This window comes from Corvus brachyrhynchos, unplaced genomic scaffold (assembly GCF_000691975.1).
Source record: "Corvus brachyrhynchos isolate BGI_N302 unplaced genomic scaffold, ASM69197v1 scaffold614, whole genome shotgun sequence".
Lineage (NCBI taxonomy): Eukaryota > Metazoa > Chordata > Aves > Passeriformes > Corvidae > Corvus > Corvus brachyrhynchos.
The window spans coordinates 591,003-604,194 of record NW_008237444.1 but is presented as its reverse complement, the minus strand read 5'-3'; the positions used below and the strand labels follow the sequence as shown (position 1 = coordinate 604,194).

Sequence of the window (13,192 nt, the reverse complement as noted above, 5' to 3'; positions counted from 1 at the left end):
GTTGGTCGCACGGCGTGGGTCGGTTTGCCTGTAGCAGCCCTGAGGGGTCTGTCCGGAGCTGCAGGGCCGGGCCGCTCGGCAAGGAGGATTTACAGCCTTCTCTGGCCAAGGGGAGCTTGTTCTCCTCTGTTGCCTCACACAAGCCTTACGCGTTCTCTTCTGGCCATCTCAGCCATAAAAATAATCTGCCGGACTTTCATGTGCTTTCCCCCCGGTGTGTTCCGTTCCGTCCCTCCCACCCCAGCCCATCCCATCTCTTCCTTCCTAGTAAATGTTGCCGATTTGAACGTGCAGGAGGGGAAAATGAAGAGGCAGAAAGACTTGATAAATCTGGTGGTTTGGCAAAACCAGGGTGAAGGGAGGAGGAGGAGGAGGAGGAAGAGGAAGGGAAATTAATTATAAAATGGGAGGAATAGCATTGTGTCAAAATTTTAACAAATCATAGAGATTCAAAGAACTCCTTCTCAATAGGACAAGAATACCACAGATGAATTGTTTACACTGGAAAATGTGGGTTTTTTCCTCTTCAGCTATCCCATTTTTCTCCCTGTAGGTGCTACTGAGCACACTGTGGGCAGGGTGCGTTAGGCTGTTGGAGGAGCGATCAGCTTGGTTTGCAGAAAGCTTAAGAGAACTTTAACACATTTGCTCCCTAGCACCACCCTCCCCCCAGCCAGGGACATTTGTATTGTATCTACCCAGGTGTATTTACAGTCCCGTGCTCATGGTGGGGAAAACTTCTTCCTATAGGAAGCCTTAGGAGTTTCGCCTCTGAAATCAATCTCTCTAAATGTCACCTAAGATTTTAATCCTCATATGTTTAAATCCTTGTAGTTCAACACCCACCCAGCAGAAGCTTTTCTGAGCAGATTGTAGGCTACATGTTATCACGTATGCCATGATAACTCATTCACAAGCAATTCAGAAAAAGTTCAGATACGTAAGTATAATTAGCAAAATGGAAAGAGGTATTAAGCATAAGATGGTTTAATTACAATTTTTATATTGATAGAATTAATTTCTGTTTTCTCCATCAAGTAGTTAATGGAGAAAGAAGAACCTCAGAAAAAATTATGAGAATAAAACAGGTTGTAGGTTTTTTGGTTTTGGCTTGCTGTTGTGTAAGTACCCGGGAGATTGTGAAATTTTTTTTCCCCCTTGAGGGATTTCTGGTTTATTTTTCACAACAAGAACTCCAGCAAACACACTGTGAAGCAAAATGAAGGTACGCGTAGCAGCATTTACATCACCTAGCTAAGGTCTGCTGCTTGAATGCTGTGTATCATCTTTTGGTTTTAAAAATGTTTGGAGGTAAAGAAAAATATGGTGAATAAAAAATCTACTTGCCCTCAGTCTGGGTTATAAAATACCTCAGAGAATGGGTGGATACAGCTGATTAAGATAAAAAGACATGTTGGACTATTTGTCTAAGCCACAAAAGGAGAATTTATAAGACTTGACAGTTTCAGATGCTTATTAGGATTTAGCTGTGTTCTAGAGAAGAATAATGAAAGCCATTAGTGATTACAGCAAGCTGAAAATTGGCATCTGGAGGTATCAGGAGAAGACTGCATTGTCTGCACAAGTGCAACAAATAAACCTGAGAGGCAGCAAGATGAAACATGAGGTTGCATTTCACTTCAGTAACTGGGGAGCGTATTTACTTTGACTTTTGGAAACGGTGAATAGAATTGAAAACACTTTGTCTAAAATGGTAAAATGTTTCTTTACTACATCCATGCCCTAAAAATATCTCGCTTCTAAAAAAATGCAGTGGTCTATTACAGGATATTTTTGTTTACTTACCTTTAAGAAAAAAAAAGCTCTAAGAAATACATTTGCTCTGTTGTTCATAAATACAAATGAGAAATGAGAACTCTCATCCCAGTTTATACAATTTCTCTAGTCCCACTTTTTGTGCTAAGTACTATTTAAAAGGCATAATTAATGAGACAGAAAGTGTGAGGTCCTTTAAGACAGTTACCTGGCACTGTCTTCAGCCTGCTTCTCTGGGGAGCACTATTTTGATTATTTGTCTTCTGTTTCAGTCACTTTGGGGCTGATATCATACAAGAGGAATTGTGTGCAGCAGTAAATCTAGGCTGTGTCATTCCCCTCCTCTCTTTGGTAAGTACGATTTAAAATTATGGAGAACCTCCTTGCTCTCTTGCCGTCTGCTCTGAACTGAACATACATCCTTCAGAACCACAGGTTTTCAGAAGGTAAGTAAGTACCTGGCAGTTCTCTTCTGACTGTTGTATGAGAACCAGAAGATGCACATGATTTTATAATTAACTGTTTAACTTCAGCCACAGGATCCCTCACTTTCAGATACAGCAGGAGGTGTCTGGGTTTGGGAGGGAGAACTCATGAGGATTTGTGTTATTTTGAGAGGGATGCATTTGCTCCTCCAGACCCCTGTTAAAGAATGGGCCATTGCGCTGTCATTATGTTTTCAGTGTTCTGGTAAACCAGATGAGTTACAAGAGATAAGATCTATTTCTTCATCTGGTCTGTGTTTCCTACCTGGCTTCAAGGCCGTTCTCTGAACATACATGCACACTTGTGGCTGTGAGAGGAGGCACAGAGTAGATGCCAAGTGGTCTTTCCACAGCTCTACAGTTCAGTCCATAGTTGATCTGAGAAAGATTAATTTATTCCCATTCTTAATATGGCTGGCATCAGATGTCCTATAGAAATTCTGAGATCTGTACTTGAATGTGCCACAAATTTGACTGCTGGTTTCTGAGCCCACAGACATTTCTGCAGAACTAGGCTGTGAGAAAGGTGGGACTGTTGCAGTGGGTCTGTCTAATCCATGTGGACATAAGGGATTAAAGCCATAGGGACAGCATCTTATCTTGTCCTGGTGAAAGTGATGAACATCCTCATATATCTCAGCCAGACGGTCTCCAATGGCACAAACAAATGCAACTTGGAAACAATGTGCATTCACTCTGGCAAGCCCTGCAGAGACACTAGCTTTAGGCTGCTGAGATCAAACAGCCTGAACTATCTGGAATGCTGGTCACCACATTTCACACCAGCTGAAACATTTAGTCGTGCAATCTGCAGGGATCATAAGCAGAAATATGAAATTCTTGAAAAACCAGATATAGAAAAATATTTCTTTTATGAGAGTCATAAACAAATGTAATTCCTTCCAAATCCCAACAACTTCTGAAACTGTTCTTTGAGCAGAAACATCTGTGTCATGGATAAGACTCTTATTATTAAAACACAGCCTCTAATTTTCTTCCTCCCTTACTTTGCTTTTAGCCTGGTCAGCTGTTTCAAGGCTCTGTGCTGAAATTGTCAGTTCTCAGCCATGCACTGTAGCCACAATGGGATGTTAATCTGTGGATAATCAGCTCCAGAAAAGTACTTGCTGTATTCAAAAAGCATGGGAGACCACAGGTTTTGGTGGAGGAAGAATGCAATTGGTGGTTTTCCTCAGAGTTGAAATTTTTACAGAAGAGACCAATGTTCAGTGCATTGCCCCTGGATTATCACTAGAGTCAAACTAAAAATAGTAGAAGAAAAAACTCTGTTTCAGGACCAAGAATACTTTCCCTTGGATAATTAGGTTCTGCAGGCTTCATTGTGGATGTCTGTGTCTCCCTCATTTCCCTGTCTCCACTCAGAACACACTGTGGAGGATAATCAGTCCTGTGAGTCTCACCTGTTTCTGAAATTTGCTCACTTTCCTAGTCACATTCTGCTTCATTTTTTTGGTATCTCTCCTGAAGATTAAAATTCAACACTATATACTTAAAGTATATGTATGTGGAGACAAAAATATGCTACATTCTCTGTATAGGATATTTTTGCTAAGGTGCAACAGCATTTTAAACACGTCTGTGGAACAAGATGCTTGTTCTTTTTTGTTAGTATTTAAAATGATTTTGTGTGTTTGGTTATAGATGACACATGGAAACTCCGCATGCTTACACTGGTAGCTGCTGATGCTTGTTCTGCTCCTGAACCCTGCATACTGTGATAAAACAGGCATGGATGATGATCATGCATACTCATAAAGTGCTTTAACAATGCTAGATGTATGGTTGGACACAAGAGGAGATGTTGGAAGAAAATCCTTACCAGGACTCCAACTTGACTGCAAATGAAGAGCAATACTCATCTTCTTTAGAGTGTTGCCCTTCATTCTTTATTCATTTATGGACCCATAACGAATTTCCAGTAGGAAAGCAGGCTCCCCAATCCAGCAAATATTAATTGCCTGGTAACAGAATTCCTTTTCTAATCCTAACATGATATTTAAAGCAGTTGCTGTCAAGCATCCCATTGTGACCAGTGTCACATCCATCATTCTTCAGGTTACTGAAGAGAATGGGAAACCCCCTCAGAAACAGCGTTCAGCCTGTTTCACCTCTCAAAAAGACATCCCCTCCAGGTACTCCGAAGTCAATTCCTTCTTGTTCCTGTTCTCACTGTGACTGTTGCCCTGCAGGAAGTGGCTGCAAGAGAGTCCAAACCTAAGGCTTGGACTCCTGCTGGTCCTTCAGCACTGGTGAAACAAAGTCCTTCTCTGGGACAGGGCTGGGGCAACAGTCCTGAAGTACAGGGTAAAGTGACAGAGATCACTGTGCTACCTTTCAGAGGTAATGGGAGAGACTGGGCAGCATGCAGGGAAGGGTTGGAGGAACTCCAGAAATTTAAAATTATTTCTGGTTGTGTTTGGGGTTAAAGTCTGAGGTGCTGGTACTGTATATATTGCATAAAATGTTTTAACTAAGTAGCTGCACAAGGTTGGTAAGAAGTAGCTAACATCCATCCTGAAACTGTGTTGATGGCAGAGTGGTGATGGATGGCATTTGCAGGGTAAGACTCTCAGAACCCACAGGCCTCCCTGGGGTACTTTGGTAGCAGAGTGAGTGATGGACGTTTTTCTGTTAAACCTAAAAGGTACACATTCTACTTATTAAAAAAAATCTTCCACAAAGGAGTGAGATTCAAAAGCCAAGCAGCTTACGTTTACTCCGTTGGTTGAAATCCCCGGGAAGAACAGTGAATCCGCAGGGAATGTCAGCGATGGGCGCAGCTCGGACTGCCGCGCACGGCTGGGGCAGCAGTGCCACCTGCGGGCCGGCGCGGGGACTGCGGCCCCGCGCTGCCGTGCGCTCAGCGCCGCTCCGGGCCTCGGAGCCACACGTGGCAACAGCCCTTCCCAGCTCTGTGTTATTTAAACACTGCCGGTTTTCCGACCTTTGCTGAGCGAATTATGGAATGGCTTTGGTGATAGAGCTTTTGTATATGCTCATGATATTATTTTAATAGTTTTAAAATCGAGCCTGTTACTGACACATATTTTGTTTTGCATTTGCTGTTGATTAAGAACACATAAAAGCCTTGAATGGATATCACCTGCTTTAAATTACAAGTCTTTATACTGTTGTGTATGTCTAACAAATATGTGCGTATTTCACAAGGGTGGTCAAATGAGTGATCTCGTGGAAGAAAACTGTGAGAAGAGCTATTCGTCCCAGGAAACATCTGCAGAAAAAAATGTGTCTCCTGCTAAGGACTGCTCAATAAGACACAGAAAATTGGTATGACTTCTCCAGTACTATTTTATTATCAAGATACTTACCATTGCCTTCAATTTCTTCAGTCATTACAAAATTAAAGAGCTGGAGTCAGGAGGAAATATCAGTAACAACAACAGTGAAATGGATCAAGTTTGCAGTGAAGTGATTTAGAGGGCTAAGGGCAATTCTAAATAAGTGGGGAAATAGGAGAGTAGTCTTAGAGGGAGGACTACTGCCATAGTTTATTATTTGTTTGCAACTTAAAATTGCATTATTTATGATCATGAATGATGATGATGCTGAAAATCTACCCTAGAGTCCAAAGCAGAAATGTCTGACTAATGTAGTTACATGAGCGATTGCCCTGTAGGTTTTCAGGAGGATGCAGCTGAAGATGCACAGCATCAACCACCTAGTAAAAAAGTGTACTCAAGTGCATGGATATTTCTGAATCACTGTATCAGCAGATTGGGCTGAACTGTCACTGCTTTCCCCATGAGAAACAGTGAAAGTGCTCAGTTGTTTGTGGAAAATCACTGTGGACTCTGAAAGGAATGACACCCTCCAGGGAAGCTGAGAGATGGCAAGGCAGCTCCATTTACATAACAGGAGAAAAGATAAATTTGTATGTATTTTTGTACCTTTACATAATGAATGACAAGTGTATGGTCAAAGTCCACAATCATTGTCCAAAAGGAAATTGTTTGACATGATGCTTATGTTTGTTTGCAGTGACTTTAGAAATAGCTGTCAACATACATGGGCTATGTGGAATGGTAATACAGAGATGATGTTTTAACTTCTGAAAGTATCCAGCAGTTTTAGCTAATTGCAAACATGTTCTCCATAAAATTGGCAGGAAAATGCTTCCTCCTATTCCTCAGAAAACTGTGCTCAGTTGAGCTTCTTTGTTTTTGTCTGTGTGTTGGGGTTCTCTTTCATATTTCTCACTTGTGAAAATGCTTCGTAACTGCGTTAGTTGCTCCTTCAGGCATTTTTATTGCCCTGAGATTGTTTGGACAAAGATAGTTTCTAGGCATCTGAGGGAACAGTGAAAATAAGAGTGAATCCATTTGAGATGCTTATAATCATAGTACTTGTTTTTACATTTTAGATGAAGAACAAAACACATAATTCTGCCTCTCACATGACAACTTGCGAACTCCATGCCACTGTACCAGAGTCATGCATTCAGAGTCATGATTGTTCCATCTCCGGTCAGGATGCACAGTCGGTAAAAGGAATACTTGATTAATAGTTAGACAGGCAAACATTTTAAACAATCAATATAATCTTAAAAATTACCAGGAATATTAATTTTAATGTCATTCAAAAGCCAGTGAGGACACTTGGCAGCTAATAAATATATTTTCCAATTGTACTAATTACAAACTTTCTGTTGTTTATTTATAGCAAAAACTCGAGAAACAATTAAAATGCTTAGCCTTTCAAAATCCAGGACCTCAGGTAGCTGACTTCAATCCTGAAACTAGAAAGCAGAAAAAGAAAGCATGCATGTCACAGATGAAACAAAATTTTTTTTATGAGTCCAAGTAAGACCTCCGATTTATTACATACTTTACTTTAAAAAATGGCCAGTAGGCTGTTCACTGAATCTAAATGAAATTACTAAAAGCATTGTATTTTGCAGAGCAATTTCTTGTTACACTTGAAAGCTGTGTTGGGAAAACAAGGTTTTACTGTGTGACTTTAAGGGAATTTTGATATAGTTTGGTATGCATTCATTTTTTAGTACCAATGGCTATTGCAAATAGGATATAATGCTGGTATTTAATTTTGCTGTGAGTTTGTTAAAGACTAAATATTCATTGCATAGATGTTTTCCACGTGTATTTGGTTTAGTCTCTGAATGCGTTGAAGCATTCTCTGAGAATAATTTTTGTTCTATTTCACAGATTTACAAAGAAGTACGACAAACATGGCAGGCTGCTTTACAATGACATAGATTTATGTGACTGCCTGGTAATGGACTGCCTGGGTTGCTTCTATCCTTGCCCCAAATGCAATTCAAACAAATGTGGACCAGAATGTCGCTGCAATAGAAAATGGGTTTATGATACAATTGAGACTGAAGCAGGGGATGTGATCAGTGTGCTACCATTTTTTGTCCCTGACTGATTATGTTCCGATAGTTTTTGTGCCTGAACATTGTTCTTTTTTCTTCATGTTTTATTAAAATAAATCTTGATTTTATTAATTGTCTTTAGTGAAGCACCTGGCAGTGGTGCTTGTGCATCTTTATTGCCTGCCTAACAAACGTTACCATTCTCCATCAAGTAAAAGTATGCATTTCATTCTTCCTCTTCCTTGTGAGCTTTGCTGAGGCACCTAGTCAATCCTTTCTAAATCTTGACTTTCTAAAATTGAAGGTGTTTGAACTGTTATGGGAAGATAATTTTCTTACCCTGGGAAGCTGAACCCCATTACTTGTAATGAGGTTTTTTTTCTGATTTCTCTGCTTGTTAGTTTACTCAGATGTGTGACACAGCTCTTTCTTTTGTGTAGGCTTGTCCAAGAGTCTTTTTATCCTGATGTATTCATTCCTCATATAGGCGAGGCAAGAGGCATTTGAGATAACACTGTTCTTTGAAATGAGGCCACTACTTACCATGTTCCTCTATATATTAAGCAAAGGAGAGTGGAAACAGCTCTCTCTCAGCAATTCTTTCTTACTGCCCAGGCTGAAAGACTGAAACCAACATGTTCAGTCAGCACTATTTTCTTACAGCATTTGGCACATTAAGTGTCCACCTGTTATTAATTATATGGCTAAACAGATTGGATATTTTTCCTTCTGGGCAGAAAAGTCTCTTTAGTTCCAGAAGTTTCCTCTTCATGCAAGACACGACAGATTTTAATAACTTATACCCAGTCTTCTTATGAGGTAGGTGTTCTCATTCATGATGGACCCTTTTTGAGGAGTGAGGGTCCCTCTGCATCTTGAAGAAGGCTGCAGATGGTTGCAGGTGATTTCCAGGAGCATGCTGCTAGTGGGGGAATCATTCTTCAGGCCTAGTACTTGTTTGTTTTTGAGGAGACTCTCCCAACTTTGAATATGGCACGACTTTTCTCCCTTACAAGAGGGCATTCTCTGTGACAAAGACCTACTGCTCCAAGACAGAGATATCTCCCAAAAGAAGAAACTTGGGAACAGATCCCAAGAATGTCTTAATACCAAAATCTCCTTCTGACTTGCTACCTCGGAAAGATTTTTTGTTCCTCTTAACTAATGACACCTTAAGCTTGTATCATGCAGGCAGCATGGGCAACAAGCAGGAGGAGCTGGAAGCCATTGTGCAGTGGGAATGCTGTGACATAGTCACCATCAGTGAGACATGGTGGGAAAACTTGCACAACTGGAGTGCTGCGACGGATGGCTACAAACTCTTAAGAAGGGATGGGCAAGGAAAGAGGTGGGGAGGTAGCCCAGTATGTTGGGTGGTGTTTCAGTTGTCTCAAGCTCAATGATTGTGACAATAGGGTTGAGTGTTTCTGGGCAAGAATCAGAGCGAAGGACAAAGCAGATATCCTGCCTTGTGGGAGTCTGTTGTATACCACCAGCCAGGATGAAGAGGCAGATGAAATATTTTGTAAGTAGTCTCACAATCACTTGCCCTTCTTCTCTAGAGGGACTTCCAACTTTCCAGATGTCTACTGTCAATACAATACAGCAGAGAGGGGAAACAGTCCAGGAAGTTACAGGAGTGTGTGTAAGACCATTTTCTGACACAGCTGGTAAGGGAACCAAGGGGAGGCACCTGTTGGATCTGTTCTTTGTGAACAGGAAAGAACTAGAGGGTGATGTGATGGTCTGAGGCCATCTTGGGATCATGAAATGATAGAGTTTTCAATTCTCAGAGAAAAAAGGAAGGGATCAGCATAACTGCCATCTTGAATTTAGGAAGGTCTGCCTAGGTTGTAAGAAACCCTTGGGAGGCAGTCCTGAATTGCAAAGGAGTCCAGGAAGGCTGGACAAGGTTTTTCAAAAAGGAAATCTTAAGAGTGCAGGCCGTCCTCATGTGCGAAAAGACAAGCTGATGTGGAAGAAGGCAATCCTAGCAGAACAGAGAGCTTTGGCTGGAATTCTGGGTAAAAAAGAGAGGAAGGGGAAGGCAACTTAGGAGGACTACAAGGATGTCGTGAGGTTATGCAGGGAAAGAAAGAATGGACAAAGCCCAGAAATTAATCTGGCTACTGCTGAAATGTTTTTATAAATACACCAAATACTTTCATAAATAAATTGAGAAGTGTTTTGACAATGTTCTCTCAAGCACATGGTATAAGTCTTGTCCTGTGCAGGATTAAGAGTTAGACTTCATGAGCCTTGTGGGTCCCTTCCAACTCAGCATATTCTGTGATTTCTGTGATCATGACAACAGGAAGGCTAAGGAGGATCTCCTTATCTCATGGGTGTGGGGAAATGCATAATGACAAAGGATGAGGAAAAGGCAGAGGTACTTAGTGCCATCTTTGCCTCTGTCTTTAACAGTAAGACAGGTTGTTCTTTGAGTACCCAGCCGCATGAGCTGGAAGACAGGGATGGGGATCAGAATGAAGCCTCCATATTAAAGGGGCTGTGACTTCTGACCCTTTACACCACTTAGACACACACAAGTCCATGGGGCTGGATGGGATCCACTGAAAGTTACTGAGGGAGCTGTCAGCAAAGCTCACCAAGCCACTTTCTATCATTTACCACCAGTCCTGGATAACTAGTGAAGTCCCAGATTACAGGATGTTAGCAAATGTGATGCCGGTCTATAGGAAGGGTTGGAAGGAGGATGCAGGGAACTATAGGCCCATCAGTCTGGCCTCAGTGCCAGAGAGGGTCATGAAGCACATGCCTTCATTTGGCATGTATGGGGCAACCAGGGGATCAGGCACAGCCAGTTTGGGTTTAGGAAAGGCAGGTCCTGACTAACTTGATCTTCCTTCATGACAGGATGACCCTGCCTAATGGATAAGGAAAAGACTGGATTTGTCTACCTGGACTTCAGTAAAGCCTTTGACACTGTTTCCCACAACATTCTCATGGAGAAACTGGCTGCTTATGGTTTGGACAGGGGCACTCTGCCCTGGGTTAAAAACTGGCTGGATGGCCAGGCCAAGAGAGTGGTGGTAAATGGAGTTACATCCAGCTGGAAGCCAGTCTCCAGTGGTGTTCCCCATGGTCTAGTGTCAGGGCTTCGCCTGTTTAATAACTGGTTTGAGTGCCCCCTCAGTCAGTTCACAGATGACACTAAACTGGGGGGGAGTGTTGAACTGCTGGAGGGTAGGAAGGCTCTGCACAGGTATCTGCACAGGCTGGATTGATGGGCCAAGGCCAGCTGGATAAGATTCAACAAGGTGAGGTGCTGGGTCCTTGGGCCACAACAACCTCATGCAGGAGTTGGAGAAAAGTGGCTGGAAACCTGCCCAGAGGAAAAGGGTGCTGAGGGTGCTGGTCAACAGCAGCTGAACATGAGCCAGTGTGTGCCCAGGTGGCCAAAAAGGCCATTGACATCTTAGCCTGCATCAGCAACAGTGTAACCACCAGTACCAGGGCAGAGATTGTCCCCCTGTCATTGGGCAAAGGTGAGGCCACACCTTGAGTGCTGTGTCCAGTTTTGGCATCCTCACAACAAGACAGACATTGACTCTGGAGCATGTCCAGACTCTGGAGCAAGTCCAGAGAAGGGCAACAAGAGTTGTTGAAAGATCTGGAGCACAAGTTCTATTAGGAAAAGCTGAAGAAGCTGGGGTGTTTAGCCTGGAGAAAAGGAGGCTCAGGGGAGACCTTATCTCTCTCTACAGCTACCTGAAAGGACGTTGTAGACAGGTGAGGGTTGGTCTCCTCTCCTGGATAACAAGTGATAGGATGAGAGGAAATGGTCTCCATTTGTACCAGGGGAGTTTTAGATTGGGTATTAGGAAAAATTTCTTCACTGAAAGGGTAGTCAATCACTGGAATAGGCTGCCCAGGGAAGTGGAAGAATCACCATCCCTGAAAGCACTCAAAAGGCATGTGGATGTGGCACTTGAAGACATGGTTTAGTGGTTGGACTCAGTGATTAAATGTCTTTTCCAACCTAAACAATTCTTCAATTCTATAAAAACATCCACTACCAAAAAAAACCATCATAGGAGTATCTTCTGTGCTGGTTAAAAAACTGGTCCCCAAGTACCCTTTGACTTTTGCCAGGAGTCCAAATAGCCCACATACTCTCTGAGATATATTTCTTAAGGTAGGAAAATCCTGCTGCTGAAGCAGGAGTTAGGGATTGTTTCTTGTTCCAGATGTGCCATAGACTCATTCTGGACTTGATGGAACAAGCAGCTCTTTAAGAAGATAAAGTTGATTAAATTGACAGGAAGATAGCAGCCTTCCTTTGGCACAGCCTCAAGATCTGAAATGAATAGGTTTGAATTAGCTTCTATTTCTTTCCACTTTAAGGCAAAAACCTAAATAGTTGATCACATGGATTCCTGTGGTAAGGCTACATGTTACATTTTCTGAATAATGTGGTTAAACCCAGATCGGTGTAAATCTCGTTGTTGAATTCATTTGTGTTATGCCATGGTTTTTAAAATGGACTGTGACTCAGTCACAGTCATAGCTAAATGCAAAGTCTAAGGGAACTCCATTACAAACACACTTATTGCCACCTTGGAAATAGAGCACAAAACCTGAAAAATAAAGAAAGGTGAGTGCCAAGATAAAAGAATAACAGGGCAGAGGCAGTTCTGCTGTGGTTTGAAAATACCATTGCAATGATCCTACTAACTTTTCCCTAAATTCCAAACAAGCAGTTCACAGTGCACAAGTATAATTCTATTAGGGCAGATGTACATGGGGAAGCAGAAAGTATGTTATACATATTTTCATATGGATTGTGAAAGTTGGTGTTAGATACAAATAACAATGCAGTGCCCATATCTGATAGTTTTCTTAGGCAATTACATAATACCACACTGCATGATCTTACAGTTTTAAATCCCTTAAGAGAAATGACAGAGAACATTTCATAGTCTCTTGGAAATAGGTTTTGCTCCAGATGGCATCAGATCATCTTATACCTTATAAATCAGTCTAAACAGAATATAATTTTCCCTATGGAATAAGTTTGCTCTAGAAACCAGTGTAAAATAAGGGAAAGCAGATCAATGAACTATTCCTTAAGGTCTGTGTGTCCTTCTTCTCTCTCTCCCCATTCCTCCCCTCCTCCCCAGATTATGCAGTTTAAACGATTTGTGACACTGTGAGTTTACTTTTCCTGTCTTTTCCTTGTCCATGGGGCTGCTTTGCTCATGGCTACCAGTGATCCCATTGCGACTTAAGGAAAGGAAGAGTGTAGACTCATATTAAACTACACCCCAAACTAAGATACCACCTCTCAGTCTCTTGTCTAAAAATTGATTCAGTTCATTTAATTTCAAATTATTCTGTCTTCCACTGTATTTTCCTTCTGTTATTACCTTACATTACTGTTGGGGTCCCTCCCCCGCTGTGTAGCCCTGGGAGAGGGGCCCTGAGGGCACAGACACGGGGTTTCCCTGCCCCTGCTCAGCCTCGTTCCCATGGGTTGGTTTGTGTTCCCTGCGCGGGCAGAAGGACCCTTGGTCCCGTGACTGGAACAGTTCCT

General features: G+C 42.0%; 1 protein-coding gene across 5 annotated transcripts; it reads left to right on the top strand.

The window, feature by feature from the left end:
- The first annotated feature begins 6 nt into the window (after positions 1–6).
- ARL14EPL (ADP ribosylation factor like GTPase 14 effector protein like) lies at positions 7–7,782 on the top strand. 5 transcript variants are annotated; one of them, XM_017731403.1, is made up of 6 exons: positions 7–940; positions 2,049–2,127; positions 3,924–5,570; positions 6,664–6,783; positions 6,963–7,102; positions 7,466–7,782. In XM_017731403.1, exons 3-6 carry the CDS (start codon positions 5,433–5,435, stop codon positions 7,686–7,688), a joined length of 621 nt encoding a protein of 206 aa, XP_017586892.1. In that variant the 5' UTR covers positions 7–940; positions 2,049–2,127; positions 3,924–5,432; the 3' UTR covers positions 7,689–7,782. The 5 variants fall into 5 exon arrangements, with proteins under 5 accessions (XP_017586892.1, XP_017586893.1, XP_008629724.1 ...); XM_017731404.1 differs by having other exon boundaries at positions 7–2,127; positions 3,924–4,243; positions 4,338–5,570; XM_008631502.2 differs by having other exon boundaries at positions 7–2,127; positions 3,924–4,414; positions 5,451–5,570.
- The last annotated feature ends 5,410 nt before the right edge of the window (positions 7,783–13,192 follow it).